At 39.2% G+C, this 18,913-nt stretch overlaps 1 protein-coding gene across 1 annotated transcript in view; it reads right to left on the bottom strand.

Annotated features, from left to right (window-relative positions):
• Nucleotides 1-18,913, bottom strand: part of LOC308498989 (cubilin-like) — a gene marked incomplete at its 5' end in the record, with an annotated part of 216,957 nt that overhangs the window by 123,461 nt on the left and 74,583 nt on the right. Inside the window, 3 exons of the mRNA XM_081051777.1 lie at nucleotides 5,973-6,142; nucleotides 7,619-7,793; nucleotides 12,681-12,862. Of these exons, the coding sequence (XP_080907903.1) occupies nucleotides 5,973-6,142; nucleotides 7,619-7,793; nucleotides 12,681-12,862 (527 nt within the window). The remainder of the gene's footprint in view (nucleotides 1-5,972; nucleotides 6,143-7,618; nucleotides 7,794-12,680; nucleotides 12,863-18,913) is intronic.

The following is an 18,913-nucleotide window of genomic DNA, read 5'->3' as shown; positions in this document are numbered from 1 at the left end:
CCATGGAGTGGACTCTGCACAGCATAGTCCCAATGTGTCATCTGCAATTTCCCAGTGATCATTGCAGGAGTAGAGACAAAAAGAATCACTTATTCAGCCACACATCTATTAGTAATTCATGCATCCCACAGACTGATGCCTTTGAAATACGAAGACTGCTGCTGGGGGTTATACGAGAAGGGGTGGAGGCTGTGTACTACTGTTCCATTTTTAAATCCTCATCCACTTGCTGAACTTTGCCTTCAGGTCCAGGAAAGCAAGAGTGATGGCTTGGGACTGCCTCTGGGTTCACCTGCCCCCACTTGGGACCACTGGGGACTAGGCCAACTACAGGAAGAGCACTGTCTCCTGTGGAGAAAGTGGGCTGTAAAGTGACTGTCCTACCTGAGGGGTGGCTCAGAGAGGTGACCTCCGGAATGAACCCACAGCTGACATCGCCTAATCTTACTGTCCATTTCTTCAACTCCCACCGTGTCCTCCTCTTTCTACCCATAAACCCAACTCCAAACTGTTATAGGAGTTTTATAAAACACGGTGGCTGGTCCCATCCACACATAATTTACCTTGGTGTTAAATAGTAAACTTGAGCTCTATTAAAAATCGCATGAACGCGGACATTATCTGGCAGCATCACTGGCAGCTATTTTTCTCTTTGCTAATGACTCTGTGTAAGCAACAGGACCAAGAAATTAACTTGTGTGTCTCCAGGATGAATGACGGGCTTTGTACAAACTGAAACTGCAGAGATATTGTGTAAGATATTGGACTTTAGGGTACGTTTCACACGCAGTGTCTGTCTAGCTATAACGGATAGGTGGCTGGTGCCTCAATGCCTGCCTTCATGAACTCCTGGACAACTAACTAGAACTTGGAGCCAGGCTGCCTGCCTCACCAGCAGCCAAGATGTGGCCCGCCTGGCTGCAAACCTCTGCCAACCTCCCATCCCCATAACTAAGGTCACTTGGCAACTATACACAGCAGCCCTCTACCCCAATTTACCTGAACAGTCCTTTTTCACATCACTTTACCTTTTTGTGAAGGTGATTTATAAATTGTAAAAAACAAAAATGATTTACCTTGTATATGATTTATGCAATTTTCAATATAATAAATTTGCAATCAGAAAAAAAAAATCTTATGCTCGGGCATGTGTTGCAATTTCCCATTATGAAAATATAAAATTTATAGGACCAGTCTCTCTTCTTTAAGTCTCTGCCCTGATAACATGGCTTCATCAATTATTCTGTTTATCTCTTACATTCGGCTGCTCTTTTTCCACCAGCACCCTGCCCTCTCAACATGAGCAAGATCTTCCATCATTAAAAAAATAACTTTGCATCGATCTTGTCTGACCCATAGGTTATAACCTTTTATCCCCCTCTACCATTCACTTCCATAATTCTGGCAAAAAACTAAGATGCTCCTGCACCTCTTAATCTATTGTGAAGTGGAGTCTTCCACTACTTCCCATGCCAATCCTGCTCATCAAAGACCGAATCCAGGCGCTTTGTTTCAATCTATGCTACCATTCTCCCGGTTCTCCTACTACCTCGCTGAGTATCCTTCCTCAGTCTCCTTTTCCTCTGTTTCTCCGTCTGCCCCTGAATGGGGGTGTTTTGCAAAGAGTTTACTTGGCCCTTTTCTCGTTACAAAATACTCTTATAAGAGACCACTTATTATCCTCAAATGGTATGTCCAGCTCAAACCCTACCTAGAACACTGAACTCATGCATTGAAGTCTGGAAGGGACATAGTGTAGACCTTCAAACTTAAGTTCCCACATGCAGTAGTCTACCCCTTTACTCTCTTAGTTAATGGCTAATGATCAGCCATTCTTCAAGACTCCTCCGTTTCTATCACCCAGCCCACCCCTACCATATAATCAGCCGCTAAGTTTTGCTGACTATACCACCGTAAGAGTTTTCCAATATGGACTTTCTTTCTATCGCCTGCCCAAGATTTTTCCATCACTTCCCAAACAGCCTTTCTACCACCTTTCTCTTTCTCTACCAACCATGTTATAACAACTGTCTGTTATCATTGTAAAACATGGGTTTGAGTACATTACTCCTCTGTTTTACAGAAGACTTTCATCAACCCCATACTATCTGCAGGATAATTTCAAATGTTTCACAGAGTATAAAAGAGTTTGTGCAAGTTGGATGTCTTCTATGGACCCTTGGTGTCCACATGCTTTCCAACACATAGCTACACCCTACCCACAACACCATCGTTTCCTATTGCCAGATGTCTGTGCATGCTCATACCTCTGTGCACAATGTCCTCTATTCCTTCCCTGAAGCCTCCACTACCCCATTTCTATTACTGAAATCCTGCCACTTAAATGTCATCCTCAGTGTGAAACTTTCCTGGGCTTCCAGGCCCAAAGGAATCACCCCTCTGTTTTCTCATGATTCCTATTACAGTTTATTGAGTCCTAAGTACACTGAATGCTAGTCTCCATGCTATGAGGATTCCTAAGTAGGCTCTTTTACTGAAGACCATGAGGCCCAGATCACAGGTCGGAAGCCCTAGGCCCTAAGGCTGCCGCCCCTGTTAGTGATTCCACACCTCCTTCCTCTTTCAGGGTTGAACACGTCTGAGGGCACTCACCGTTAGCATCATTATAATTTTGGCAAGTACAAATTGGGGACTTTCTATGGGATAGGTTGGTCCCTTACATAATCTCAAATATCCCAACAACCAATGTGACACAAGGACTCTTACTATCCCCATTTCCCAGTTCAGGAAACTGAAACCCAGGGAGTAACTTGCTCCCAGGCAACACAGCTAGAAAATGGCAGAATCCAGGCTCAGCTCGACCAGAGTTAGATTTCCTAACCATGGCACTGTGGTGTCTCACTTTTCATATCAATGTGTTGCTCAAGTGCTTAGTGACATCTGCTTCTGAAAGCATCATCTGCCCACTGGTGAGGATACTCCAACTGCTCCATACGAGAGTCCCTGATTCCGACACTTTGTTTATACAATGACTTTCTGCACTGTACCTTATCTGCCAGACTGGACTAGTCCCAGCACCTGTCTTTGGGTTGATTTTCTGTCCCCATGCCTATGACCAGGTGATATTTGATGTTTCACTTCCTCCTATCTGTTCCCTCTCACTACAGTTTATGGCAAGCCCAGCTTCATGCTGAGATATGGCAGCAGTATTTAATAGAACACTCAGGCTGTATATTTCCACCAGGTAGGTGGAAAATCCTACTTATAACCACAGGAGAGAAATATTGCAGCCACGCTGGGTGTGACTTTGACCTAGGCTTTGTTGTGTTCACACACCTCTTTGAATGTTGAATTCTATGGATTATATAGACTGTACCAAAGAGAAGAAACTGTACCTGGCACCGTACAAGGGGAGGGAGCAAGTGATAAAGAAATGCCCACCACAGGCAAAACAGGAGGACGACAATTTGTCCCTGGCTGCTCCAAATTTCTCTTGAAGGCCCCTCTTCTGTTTCAGTGCTTTATTTTATCATCATTTGTAAAATCTATTTTAGGAGACTACAGAGTGCCTGGTTGGTAGTTATTTTCTTTCTTGAAACTGAAAATAACATCCCACTGTCATTTTTGCTTCCAATTATCACTATTGAAAACTCAGTATTCAGTCTGCCACTTCCTAAAATGTAACCTGTTCTCCACACATCCACTCCCCTAACTGATTATTAACATTTTTTTTCTTTATCTTTAATTTTCTCTTTTAGATAAGGATGTCTTTCTATTTATCCTTCTTGGCTGTTTGGGTTCTTTGGGATTCTTGTTTTTATAAACTGATGTCTCTCATCAGTTTTAAAAAAGTCTTAGTCGTTAGCTCTGGAAATATCGCTTCTGCTGCATTTATCTCTCTGTTCCCTGTGGGATTACCATTTTATCTTTTACATGTGTTTTATATGTGTCTTTACCTCTCTTTTGTATTTTTTATCCTTTTGATTATCGAGGCTTTTTTTCCAGATAGATTCTTCTGACTTATCTTCCAGTTCACCCTTTCTCTCTGCATCTCTGTCCAATTTGTCACTTATGCCAAACAAAACAAAACAAAACAAAAAACAACAACAAAAAAAACCCTTTCCACTGAGAATTTAATTTCAGCTGTTGTATTTATTCAGTTCTAAAATGTTCAGTTAGTTCTTTTTCATCTTTGCAATATCACTTTTTATAGTTGGCAGTCCTTGCTGAAAGTTTTACGTTTTACTTTTCCCTACATAAGCTTAGAAACCATAGTTGATTGCCAAGCTGCGCCTGGTGATTTTAACATCTGCCCTATTAGTATGTCTGTTTGCACTGTCTGTTATTAATGTGGTATCTCATTTATGTTATATTGTCTTATGCACATGAACATCTTTGATAGTGCCCTGGCGATTGCATATGAAAATTTTTGGTCATAATGAGTGTGGGATGATTTTATATCCCTTAGAAGAAGATTTGAAATTGCTTTTGCTGAATATCCAAAGCATGAATACATTAGTTATACAGGGTTGCACTCATTATTCCAGGGCTTCAGATCTGGGGGTGACTCGAAGCTGGGATGAAGTCTTTGAGAAGGCTGTTTTACTTTTACTTTATCTAGGATTCAGGATGGTTTCCAGGACCACCATTCTACTGGGACCTTGGACTCAAACTTTGCTCCTTTTTGCCACGAGAGCCTCTCAGCAGTGCTGCTAACTAACGTCTGGATCAGCAAATGCCCTATGGGCAAATGCAGTTCTAACTACTAGATTCAAATCTCGCCAATATTAACTCAGAAATCTCACAGTGTCTTGTGAGTTTAGTGTTGTACTTTAGCAGATGTTTTTAAAGATCATCCCGAATTTTGACAACGGTCATTGTCAGGAGAGTTGGTTTCAGTTACCGTTACGGAAGGTCGATATCCTACACCTTAAGTTTGTATAATGCTTTGCTAATTTAGACTCCAAAGACTCATTTTGTAGATGAATACACAGTCATAATTCAACTGAACTTTTTAGTACGTTAATGATTTAATCTTATAAAATAATGCTGGGAATTATACCATTAAGACTGGGCTACTTTGAAAAACGTGAAACAACATTTGAGTTTTCTTAAGTTAAATTTAAAAGCTAGCCAGTTGGGGTTTGTGTTTGAATGAAGTGTTTTATATGTGGTTTACATCTGAATGAAATGTTTCAAAATACAAATGAAAGATGAAGACATTTTGTTAAAAAAAATTAGATAACCAAAGAAATTAAATTCAAACTAAAAAGAAAATCTGCAAATAATACAACCTCATTTGCATTTACATTAACCATATAGCTTTAGTTACAGGTGAGAATATATTAAAGTTGATGTCAGTAACAGAACCTTTTTGTCATCTAACCAACTGATAGCCATATCCCTTCTCCTTTACTCCATATCCCAATATATTCTGTCCTATCAGACACTGATTTGTTCAAATAGATCAGATATCCTGATCTCAAGAAATGTAGAACCCTGTGAGAACCACCAGAAGCACAATAGTAATTGATTGAAAGTAGTTATGATAAATCCATTCCACTATACTTTCCTAATCTCTCTTGTAGCCAATTCTGGCCAATGATATGTAAGCAGGATTCTTTCTTGAATAATAATAATAATAATAAAATACAAAATAGAAACAACTAACACTATTCCTCTTCCTTTACCAGATTTGAACTCGTACAGGGTGTTCAGAGTTCTGCAGCCATCTTGTAACAATAAGGTAACAAATACAAAATGAAAAGTCAACATACTAAGAATGATAGAGCGGAAATTGAGTTGCTAAACAAACCCTGAGATTATCTACTTTCTGACTTGCATTTAGGTAAAAAAGATAAATGTCTTTATATTTTAAGTTGCCAATAGTTGGGTTTCCTGTGCTTTGATGTTGAAAACATCCATAACTAATATGGTCACTAAATATGCTCATACGGCAATATTTTGACCCAGTTTCGACTCTAACAATGCTTGAAATTTGTGTCACTTACCACAATACAAGAGTCCTGAGCTTCAAGGTCAAAGTCAGTGAAGTTCAAGAGAACACGGTGATGTCTTTCAACTTGAATGACCCAGGAACAATCAGTGTTACTCCTATAAGGACTGGGGTAATTCGGAGAATGAATCTCTCCACTGGGAGCCTGGAAAATCCCACCACAACCTGTAGATGGGAAACCAATTCAATAATGAGAAGAATCCCTGATGCATAAGACTTGACCCCATAACCTGGTTAGCATAGTACAAGATACTACTTTGACTATCAATTTTGTGTAGTCTATGCTAACACATTTTAAAGACCTGGATATCTGCCATTAGTTCATTCATCCCAACAAAACAAAGAAGAAGAACTAAGAAGATATTTCAAATATTTTAAATATTGATGCCAAAAGTTATTTTTAAAATATTGGAAAAAAAAGAAATAAAGTAAAAATTAAAGTAAAAACACTGAAAATAAGTGCAAATGAAATCATGTTTTCACCTAGCCATAAAATGTCTTTCATGGTTCTCAAAAAATATAGCATACTGTAAGAATAACACATCTGCTTCCAAGAATTTTGATAATTCAGTAGTGCATGCTTTTACAAATAATTTAGCATCTGTCTTTTAAATTTTAATATTCTGGACCTGGTGGGTTATTCAAATTTTTTTAAATTCTTATGATGTTATCAAATACCTGTCAATGTCTACCTCTATGACCCAACATTTCTTGGATTGATGTTGATATAAACCAATAATGAAAAAATTCAGTATTATTTTCTAATAATTGATAATCATTTGGGGTAATCTAAATAAGACACACTTATAATTCTCATTGAATTCATACATCATTGACTTTAGGAAAGATGTGATATACTTACTGTAGTCCCTCAGAGTGGCAGAAGTGGGCTACGAGCCAGCTTTGGGTTGTACCTCTGCTTTGGCATTTTCTAGAAGTCGCTAACTTCTACAAGCTTTGACTTCCTCATTAGTCTGATGAGTGCATGAAATGAACTTCCCTCACAGGTTGGTTGTGAGGATGAAATAAGATAATTCTTATAGAATAGTTAGGAAGGCTCCTGGCATGTAGTATGTATTCAATAAATGCAGCTAATATAAGTAGTTGTACAGGTTAATGTCTGCTAAAATACTCTGTGCATTAATTTTTACTTAAGCAGTCAGCAAGTGATTTATTTAGACTGATTTACTTAGACTGCCTAAGTTCTTGGGCAGAAAGTCACTATATAACACATAGTAGTAATTCCTTGGAATTCACAAACGTAACATTTATAGTGTTGGCATTTGCCAAGAATCCAAAGGTCTATACGGAGGCATGACGTCATGTACCACGTTGCTGAGGCCTCGGCAGTTTGAGGCTGGTGAACAGGCACCAGTCCTTGGAGAGGAGGTGAGTCTCACCAATCTCCCTGCTTCTGCTCTCACCATGATTTGCATACGTTCCTTGCGTTCACATATACGGCAACTCTTCAGAAGTAAAACTTTACCATGTTTTAGGGAAGAGTACATGCCAAAGCAGTATTTGCCATTGGGAAGTCACAGAGTTGTCAAAATGCAGCTTTCATACCTCTCGCCAATCATGTCATGAAATTTAACAAGGGCTCGACTTCAGTTCTTTGTGATTCCTTGTGGGTTCACTCACCTCCAGGGACTGCTTGCCATGAGATATTGAAGCCTCTCCCATTTATGAGGTTGTCTGTCTGAAATCGGATTGCTAGCTCATTTCCAGTGCTGGAGACCTGCATGGGATTCTCAGATGATCTCTGGACACACAACTGGGCTATTCTGGGAGAGTGGAAATCAGGGCCTCCATAGATCTAAGATGAGCAGTCCAAAAAAAGGACTTACATTAAGAGACATCTTCAAGCAATTACAGCCTCTCCCCAGATTACCACTAGCTCTTGGATTTTATTACCATTACAGACCGAATGAAATCTCAGCCTCCCTGGGTGGGGATGACCTATAAACTTAAGATGGATTTTCAAAGGCACTCCCTCTGCCCTGGAGCACACAAGCTCAACAACCCACAGAATGGTTGCTTATTCTATCAGCCAGAACTGTAGAGCTGAACTGAATAAATTATTCCAGAATCTTCCCTATATCCCCTCTTCTTCTTTTGCATGTCTTCATGGGGTTTCCTGATTTCTTTGGCAGAGGCATTGCAGATAACACAGCATCAAATCTGTTTTTCTAACTCTTCTAAGCACATAGGAATAGGTTTAGCATAAAGCCATTTTGTTTGTGAAGATCAAGTTTGTTGAAGGTTACTGAACTTCTGGCAATAGTTTTAGGATTTTCTACTTTGCAATCTGAATATTTTATAAGATTAAACATTTAATATAATAATATAATATTTGTGCTTTTTCAGAGGGAGTGAAAACCTCTGTCATTGTTTTCTGTGGTATCCTCAAGAAGGGAACCCTACAGACCCTTCCGTTCCTCTCCCAGCATGCCCACTCATAGGAACATGACCAGGGGCAGCTGACTTCTGCTCAGGAATCATCCTGCACTCTGCCCCTGTACCAAGACGGTTCCCTTTAGATCCTTCTCACTTGTCTTCAAATCTCCTAGGCTCCTCCCATTTACAAATATCTATCTGACTGGGATCCATTACCCTAGTGACACACACATTCCTCTCAACAAGTGATCTCTTGGTCTCACATCCAGCATCTTGCAGGCAAGTCTAGCCCAGGCTGGGCCTCCAGGACACGTCACACACAGGTTTCTCAATCACCAGTGAGCTCTACTTATCCAGTGTATGTGTTGGAGGGTCAGGGTAGAGATGGGGGGAATGTGGGAAAAATAAGAATCAAACAGAAGATACTGAGCCCCTAGGTTCAGGTCTTGCCAGACTTGAATTTGTAGCAGAAAGACCACTCGGGGCAACAGTTTTCAGGCATATTGGTATCTGGGTCCTTCTCCCTCCCCCACACGTATATGCTCATAATTCTATACTTGGGATCAGAAGCAGGAAAGCAGCGCTCAGGGAGATTTGTATGCAGTGCCCTCCCACCTCTCCCATCTGTGCTGCTCTCCCAACTCAGGTTACTTTCCCCCCATTCCTCAGAGCCCCTGGCCCTGGCCCACCCTCGGGGCAGCTGCTGACTGAGACGGGAAACACTCCTGTGTTCTCTAGGGAGAGCGAGTGAGAACAAGATGCTTACTTTTGGGGAGGAGTATGTGATTCGAATCTATAATGATTTCTTTGTCTGATTAATTTCCCAAGCCATGCGGGAAAGGCCAAAATGAATGAAACTGCTGTTCCACAGAGGGCTGAGCACAAGGCCTGTAATTGCAAAGGAATGAAGCAGGCTGACCGCTTCATGCTTATTAGGAAGAGCAATGTTTGTGTGGCCCCCCAAGTCCCATCCAAAGCTGGACTTTAGGAAGAGCCCCGTGTGGCCCTTCACACGTACACATATGCAAATGCAAAAAATCAAGATCGCTTCTTGTTTACTGCCCTTTCCCATTTTGAAGATTTCCCTATCCCCTGTTCCAGGGCACAGTCCTCCGAGCATGAAGCTGACAGCATGTGCTCCGAATCATCCAAGCCCAATAAGCAGCCCGTATTTGGAGAGGGCTTCAGGCACAAGGGTTTAGTCCTGACAAAGAAAACTTGCCCGTCGGCAAAATATTCTTTGTTTTCCTTGCTCATGGGTCCCCTTGAGATCACAAACATAATGGGTATGAGTCGGCGGGCCTAGAAGCCTCCAGAATAAACACTGCCACTTCTGCTTCCCCTCTTACTGGGCTGGATTCGCAGAAAGACCATCGCCAAGAGATCAGAGGGAGCTAACGGGCCACACCAAGCAATTGTCTAGGTTTATTACACTGAGGAGTGGATTTCCTTTTCTGTTTTATGCCAGTTCGGGCTCTTTTTCTCAGAGGCTGAAGTAAAACCAGCCAGTGTTTCCATGACCAACACAATAGAATGGCACTTTTGGCTTCCACGAATAAAACCAATAGTTAGCACATGACTCTACAAAAGGGGAAAAAGATGGAAAGAATTTCAGGGTGTGGTTCATTCGACTACAGCGTATGACTAAACTTTGGGGGAAAGAATCAGTATGATGATCAGAGATTAAAAAATGTGTTTTTTGCAAATTCTTAGGATATAAAACATTTCAAAGCCTATGGTTTAAATCTGTTTTGAACATTTCTTTCTGCTCTGTTAGTTCCATTTATTGTTACAATCAAGTCAGCATTCCAGGGTTATGAGTAACCAAACGGCTGTTGCTTTAATGCAGCTGGCTACTTACTGGACACAGACTTTTGAGGGACAAAAATACTGGCTCCTGGTTACATTTGGTGAAGTCCAGATAAGCCCAATACCTGGTGACACTGAGTTCCTACCTGGCTGTGCAGAGAACAGGAAAGGATAATGTGCAGGCTGAGAACGGATAAGAAAGTCAGTAATGTTTCTAGGCCACACACCCATCAAGGGTAACAGATTTTGAAACCTCGTGCTAACACGTTATCAGAGTCTATGGCATAAAGGATGGAAAAAACTCCTTTGATCATCATTAGCACAAATTTATTACAGCACTTTCCACCTGACTGGAGCCTTTGCAGAGAGGTCAACCAAGGTTTTGGCACAAAAAGTAAGGAGATTACACATTTCAGCCTTAAAAAAAAAGGTCTCCCAAAATATTTAAGGGCCTCAAAATATTCCTCCAAACCCTAATTTAATAGAACATGGGAGACAACCTTGTCCTAATAAAAATGAGCCCCAAGCAGACTCCAGCCTCTTCTCACACCCTTTCTGTTCAGGCACGGGACCCTGCTTGAGTATTGCCACCTGGAGACCCTGTTTTGTCGCTCTGTCCCCAAGGCTGTTTGTTGGGAACAGCCCAAAGCACAATGAACCCATTTACATTTGCCAAGTGGGCATGATCACATGATCTTTGGAATATGAAAATGAAGGGTAGGAACATTTCACATTACTGTGGAAAAGACTTCTGCAGCCCTTTGTGAGTGACTGTCAAGTGCTTTATGCAACTGTAAAACATCCTTGCTAGAGAGAGAGAGAGAGAGACCATTTGAACATTCCACATTCGAGTGTTGTTCCTGCTGGGTACTGTGAGTGTGAATTTTGGTTGCCGTTCTGTTCTCTCCCCCTTAAACACCGCTCTTCTTTGGAGATGGAGTCCTGACTTGGCAGCAGCACTTACGTGAAGATGAGGCTCTGGGTTTTAACCCAAGCACTCACCAGCTCTATCTCTGATTTCACTTACTGCAGCATTATCCTCCTTTAGAGACTTGAGCTGCTAAATGCGTTTCCTAGTGCCTGCATCCACTCAGTGAGGGCATGCTTTGAGAACCCCATTTCTTTTCAAGGAAAGAACGTGCTTTGTAGTCAAGTAAAGTTCCTAAGTGTTCAAGTTCCCTATGAAGTACATGTCCCTCATTTTGATACCTTGTGCACTGTTCACCTCTACCGTCTTTTACTGGCTTACGAGTACACGGCGTGTTGAATGGTGGGTGAATTCACTGCATGGCTCTTCTCTTCACTATCGTTGTTGTCCCTGAAAAATGCACTAAACTGTTTGAGCCTCTGTTTTGACAATGGCAAAATGGGGACAAAATCTGCTCCATCCCCCCTTACCTCATAGGATTATTGAACATTCAAATGGGAAAATGGATGTCAAAATCCCTTTATAAACCACCTGAGATGTGTTGTTATTATGGCGTGTCAGTCAGAGATTTGGATGCTTTCATTCATTCCGTATGTACAAATTGAGTGTTTACTGTTTTGCCAAGTACTCTGTGGCCCTAGGGGTATAGCAGTAAAACGAAACAAAACAAACAAACAAAACCAAAAAACCCACAAATACTAATCCCTCATGGAGTTTAAGTTCTACTAGACAATAGAACCCTCATTAGAGCTGCTGGTTCGGCGAGGTCTTATTTTCAGGAAAACATGGTATATACATCCTGATGACCAGATTCCTGCAATAAAAAGCTGATTACACTAGATCCTCCAAGGCCATCTTATTTATCTTAGATAAAGCCTTTGCAGTAGTGTTGCAGTAGTCTTATCTTCACATGCCTCACACTAAGTTACCATGTGGTTAAAAGCCTTCTGCAGCAGATGCATTTTGTGCCTGGCACCACGTGGAACCCCTCAGGCTGTAGCTGCAGGTGCGGTGGGCACTTCCTCTGCTTACTGCCACGACCTATCCCAGTGCCCACCTCTTGTCTACAGTCTGTCTCCCCATCACCTTGCTCAAGGAAGCTTCAGCAGACTGGAAGTGTGGGTAGTTAACAATCCCCAGCACAATCCTCCATCAGTAGGGACCAGAGCTGGGGGAACCAATGCATCAGCCTAATATCCTTAGAAGGATGATTCTGGGGTACAATCCTCAAGGGCCCTCAGAGGTTCCCAGCAGGATTAAGCCCAAGTTGCCCACAGGGGCTCCATCAGTGGCTCTCCCTCCTGCACCCTCTCTCACACCTGCTTCCCACATCACCTCCTGGTTAAACGGCCTTCCACTGAGTCCTTCAGGCATTGCTTGTGGAGAAACCCAAACTGAGATGTCAATCCATTTGTCTGCAAATGTCACCCATGAAGGGCTGATACTGATCAAAACGTCTAGGAAGAGAACGCTGCTCTGAACACAGGAAAGAACTGAGGGATTTTGTGGAGTGATTTCCAGGCCTACCCCAAATTTTGGAACATGCTGAAAAACAATCCAAATTCCTACCTCCAGGACGTCAAACTTGCAGCTTTCGTGATACTCCACATCAAAGTCGTGGATGGTGAGCTGAATGCTGCTCCCAGGGGCTGTGCGAATGTACCAGATACACTCTTTGTTGTGGGGGTACGGGTTAGGGTATCCAGGGCTGCTGAAGGAGCCAGCGGCCCCAGACAATTCCGCACCACAACCTGTTAAAACAGCGAGGCTCAGTCAGTCCAAAGTGGGCACCAGCCACCGAGGAAAATTCAAAAATCCAACGAACCAAGGATAATTGAAAATGCACATGCCTAATTTAGCAGAGAAACCGTAAAGTTAGAATGAAGTTAGAATTAAGCAGTTATAAAACAATGAGGAAAAAAACTGTGGCTACAACTTATTAAATTTATTCTTTTTACAGAAAAATATTGATTATATCATTTGGTACAATAATTCTCAGTCCTTATTCTTACCACATCAACCCTTTGGTGATGTCTTCAAAATATTTTAGATTTTTCTCTTTATTTAGGTAAGAATTATCATAGTAAGGGGTACACTGGACTGTGTGAGCAGTGTTAGACAGTGAGCACCATGTCTCTCCGTCTTCAGTTTCTTTCCTTGTATTTAATACATTATTTCTAAGTCCTTTCAGGCCTAAGATCTAGAATTATAAGTGCTAAAATTCCCCACCTTTGTACGAGAGACTGTAGGAAATAGAAACATGTATATGTCCACACAAAAAGCTGCACACAGATGTTTATAGCAGTTTTATTCAGAATTGCCAAAACTTGAAAGCAATCAAGATGTAGGTGAATGGATAAATACACGGGGGTTTATCCAAACAATGAAATATTATTCAACACTGAAAACAAATGAGCTATCAAGCTACAGAAGACATGGAGGAAATGTGTATGCATACTAACATGGGAAAGAAACCGGTCTGAAAAGGCTACATACTGCATGATTCCAAGTTGATGGCATTCTGGAAAAGGCAAAACTATGGAGACAGTGAAAAGATCAGTGGTTGCCAGGGGATTGAGGGAGAGAGGGATGAATAGGAGAGCACAGAAGATTTATAGGGCAGTGAAAATCCTCTGTATGATACCATACTGGTGTCCAAACCCATAAAATGTCCAACACCACGAGTGAACCCTAATGTAAACCATGGGCTCTGGGTGATATGACATGTCACTGTAGGTCCATCAATTGTAACAAATGTCCCAGTCTGGGGGGGGGCGGTGATGATAATGGGGGAGGCTGTACATGTGTGGGCACCGCAGTATATGGCAATTCTACTTTCCATTCAATTTTGCTGTGGACCTAAGACTCTACTGAAAAATAGTCTATGAAAAAGTAAATGATGTGTGTGGCGACACGCAAGATGTTAAAAACGGGAACTGGGGGCAAGGAGCATATCGAAAATCTTTGTACTACGTGCTCAATTTTTCTGTAAACCTAAAACTGCTCTACCCAATAAAGTCTATTAATAAAAAAATTTTTACAAAGTAAATGATGTAGGCCCTGGCCAAGGGAACTTACATCAGAACACCAAATAAACAAATAAACAAAAACACAAGCATAGAAAATACCACAACATATGCTTTATATGTGTTTATATATCATGCCCCAGAAAGTAATTAAGGCAAATCATTACCACAAATAAGAAAATGTTGCAACATGTGGCACATTTCAAAAAACTGTTCCCACTGAGTGCTTAGATGTGTTTCACGAGTATTTCCGATTTGAAAACTAAGAATAACCACGTGACACAGGTAGTGTGATTATCTACATTTTCCAAAGGAGCAAATCAGTGTCAACAGAGACGGAACGACTTGCCCGGGTTACGTGGCATGTAACGGGTGGAGTTAGGGCATCAGTACAGGTGATCTGGCCACGCCAAAGGATTTAATTCCTACATTCTACAGATTCAGTCTGCAGGAACTCAGACAGAAATTTCAAAACGCAGAGGGAGAGAAACTTTATGGAAGAAGGAAAATTTAAGGAAGGCTCAAATTTTAAAGACAAAATTAGGAAAGAAAAAAGAGAGAGAGGGAGTTTATCTTGTTTTCCAATAGCAATTGTTGGTGATTAAAAACAAAAAACAAAAAACGTTGTTTGCTCTGCTAATATATCTGGGCCTTCTTTTCTATTTTTTCAGAATATTCTTTATTGGTTGGTAAATTCTTCCAAGCACCTATTTTTATTCTGCATCAAGGCTTTTCATGTTTAAAAATGATAGTGCCTCCTAACTCCGTTATGAATATATGTGCATTTTCACATGAATTCAATTCAACAACTGTAACTTAAAACGTAAGACACTAAAGTTGAGGTTATGTCTATTATCCACCTTATGCAAATCTATCCTGTATGATGAGCTAGAAAAAAGTTTTTTAGAAGTTCAAACAAGCAAACAAACAAACAAACAAAACCTCTTTATACATAATCTCCACTTAACTAAAAAGAGCTGTGGAGAACTCTAAGAAGAATCTTGAAGCAGTAAAGAAATACGATTCCAGCTCAACATGCTACCATCTAGAGTTGCCAGTTTCCTGCTTCCATTTGAAAATCTCCATGTTTTCAGACTTTAAATTTGTTGCCCAAGTCAGTATCTTTCCTATGGCCTTTTATTTCTGGTTAAAGCCCTGAGATAAAGCTGTTTAAAATTAGACGTACGGACATTGTTTATAGACTGTGATGAATGTTAAAAAAACATAAGTACCATGAAAAATTAGAAAATATTTTTCTTACCATAACAACACATGGAAAATATTCCTGAAGCCAAAATCAGCACAGGTTGTATATATCCTCAGTACCACTGCACACATCCAGGGAGCACCAGGCACAGAGTATTCCATCAACTGATGCTCTCTAAGATTGTGCAATGTGGTGGCCCATATAAATTATCCTAACATATAGCACCTTTTACTAAAATACGTTATAGATAAGCAAAGCATTCAGTTACCCCAATTTTTTAAACCTACATCTTCAGCTTTTATGGTTCTTAAGATCAGTTGTATCAAATTAAATAATCCAATGAAAAAAAAAATCTTTGGAGAAAAATACTCTGTGGCCAGAGTATTTAAAAGAGAACATAATAAAAGAGAACAAGGAAATGGAAGCTTGGATATTTGTTCTCTTCATTTTTATTTAGCTTCAGTTCACCAGACAATCTAATTTATTTATTTTTTTTTACCATAGTTGATTCATCTAAAAATCTGCACAACATTTTTCCATTGTCTTTTCCAATTGTTTTAGGTTTCCTTGTAAATTCTTTTGCAAATAACAGGATGCTAATACTCTTTAACTAACTAGTCACTGTAAAACTGGAATGATAGTATCAGATTCTTGGCACTTAGTGATGCTTTGAAAAATTACAGTACTTATTTTATTTACCCACTTACAGCTCTTAACACCCACAGTGTACTTTACCTAAGATTTTAAACAAACATAAACAAGGTTTATGAAAACAGCAAAATTTGACTTTTAGGTATGTGATGTTCTCTTCTCATCAACAGCACTTATGTGTGTCTTCCAAGGAGAAATCCCAATACTATTAAAAATGACACCCTTTTGGTGAAAAATACTGTGTGGTTGTGAGAAGGAGAGAAAAACTGTCGGAGCTTGAAAACTCTTTGAAACATTCTTTTTCTCCTTCATGATCTCACTACCTTTGAAGTTTAACATATAAGAAGGTAAGAACTTTCGTTTAAAAGTTCATATCAAATGAGAATAGTATAAATTATTTTAGTGATATTTTATGGTAAAAACCTATAAAGTACTGGAAAATAAAGTTAATTTTGATAATTATGGTAGAAATTTACCTCCATCTTTGAATTTCTAAATTTTGAAAGAGATAAAAATTAACTTCCAATTACCATTCATTCATTTATTCAATAAATATTTGTTGAGCATATGTCATACATAGTACAAACCATGCTGTAGTAGCCAGGTATATTTAATGTGTTTTTAAAAAATCCATTTTTTGACATAAAAAGTACCATTACCTCATGCCCTCCTGCAAATCATTAAATTCTTTGTGCTTTCCTTCAGTTTGCAAAGAGTAACGTCGATAAGTTTTGATTTGAAAAAAAAAACAATCATTAAAATGTTTTATCCTTTACATGTTAATTGGTGGTAAGTTACAAAGAAGAATAAATAAATTATCATGTTGAGTTGCTAAAAGACATCTTTAAATTTGTTAGTTTTGGCAGTACAAAGTTAGCATGATTCTTTTTTGGTACAAATTTCCGGTCCACAGATGAGAGATTTTGATGAGTGTTGAGTCAGTTATCACTTCCTCCTTTGGATAGCATCACTTTTTCCTAGACTTTGGGATAATTTGACAAATGCATACTTGGTATCAGGCAAAAGAAAATATGTCAAAATATATATTTGAAAAACTGAATAAAAACAAATAATGTCTGTTTCCCTATGCCGTTTTTTAGTGACAAAGGAAACATTCACAACAAAATTAGGAAAATTTATATTAATCAAAAAAAATTAAATATGTAATAAATTAATAGATGCCTTGTTTCATAAATTCAAGCTATCATTAGGCCAACAGTGAAATATTAGAACATGAATTTGGAATTGTACAATTGTGGATAAAAATAAAAAATTATGCATTCACACCAAGAGTTGAACTTTTTAAACTATAAATGAAAGCAAACAATTATAATTCATAAGTAGTTTTTTATAATAAAAATGTATACTGTGAGTCTTTTGAATTGTATGTATGCATTGTTTTCCACTTAATTAGCTGCAGCAAAGGGCGTCAGTTACAATATAGGAGAGTGATTTAGAACCTATATCAAGACATACTATCCCATTGTCAGTCAAAAGAAATACCAAGATAATCCAAAAATCCTATTGTGTATAATTCTGAAGAAGAGAAATGTGTTCTAAATGCTGAAATGAATCAAAAGCTAAACAATGTAATTCTGCCTCATCAACAATTTCTTGTTCCTATTGGGCAGCAAAGTTGTTCATTTTACTTGATTTACTATTTCTATACCTCCTGTGGTAGAGACAAGATTTGTTTTTATTTTACTTTTAATAAAGATTGTGGAATTCAAAAAACGTATTTGGTAAGCTGCTTTACCTATGTAGTTGTTGTCAGTGTTGCTGATGTCTAATACTGAAACCTTTCATAAACATAAACAAGTATCCAAATTTTACTGTCCTATTAAATTTAAATTTCTGGGGGGCCAGGAACAGGAGAAAATGTTTTGTTCACTGCACAATCTCCCTTTGTGCGGGGTTTAGGTTTGACAATCTCTTGTTAAAATGCAGTTTTTCCTGAAGGAGTCATAAAAGAAAATCTGTTTATAAATCTATCTGCCCATTTTGGAGATGGGAACAACAAGGCTTCTGGAAAATCTCAGGTGTCTATATTTCATTTAGAGTAAGAGAATGGTACAGACACATCTGCAAATATTAAAACAAGTGAAACTACTGAGAAAACACAGTTTTTCAGGCTGTTCGATAACTTTAAAATAGTCATGTCATTGTCAGTCCTGTCTGTGATGCTGGGTGACCAGGGAGTCAGAGAAGTAGGAAAGAAAGATGGAGGACAGGCAAAGCTGGAGATGAAAGAGGTTATATCAACTGATAGCTATCAGGAAATAAAATAGGAGGTGACGTTCAGACTCCCAATATCCTCTTCATCTTCATGGTACCTGTCTGGTTGAATGAATAATAAAACATAAAAGAAATAGAGACATTTTTCTATAACTGGGCTTCACTCATTTAAAATGGAGGACAATGACTTAGGAAAGAATTTCAGGGGTCTACATAAAGACAATGATTACATGATGAAAACATTAACTAAGAAGTGGGCAATAGAGTGATGAGAAAGAGTTTTGAAGGACACACATTTAGAAGAAATAGATAGTAGCTCTTTGCATCCAATTGGAAAGAGGAGAATTTCATGGAGGAGATGACATGATTTGAGAGTTGCAGAATTTGCATGTTAGGTTGCAAAACTTTTGGAAATTTACTAACATATCAAGTAAAGCATAGGCTGTGACATAAGACAAAACAGATTCTAACCCTGGCTGGGTTACTTCTTGGATAACTAATTTAAACTCTCTAATCCTGAATTTCTTCATCTGTAACAAAGTATTTAACCTCATAGGGTTGTTACACAGATTAAATGAAATAACCAAAGTAAGGTTTTTAGCTAAATGTCTTGCATATGATAACCATTGCATACATTCTGTATGTCGTAATTTAACAAGAGTTTATCTAAACATAGGATGAGA

Source organism: Rhinolophus hipposideros (genome assembly GCF_964194185.1).
Source record: "Rhinolophus hipposideros genome assembly, chromosome: 1".
NCBI lineage: Eukaryota > Metazoa > Chordata > Mammalia > Chiroptera > Rhinolophidae > Rhinolophus > Rhinolophus hipposideros.
The sequence above is the reverse complement of the archived record's forward strand: the minus strand, read 5'-3'. Positions and strand labels throughout refer to the sequence as shown.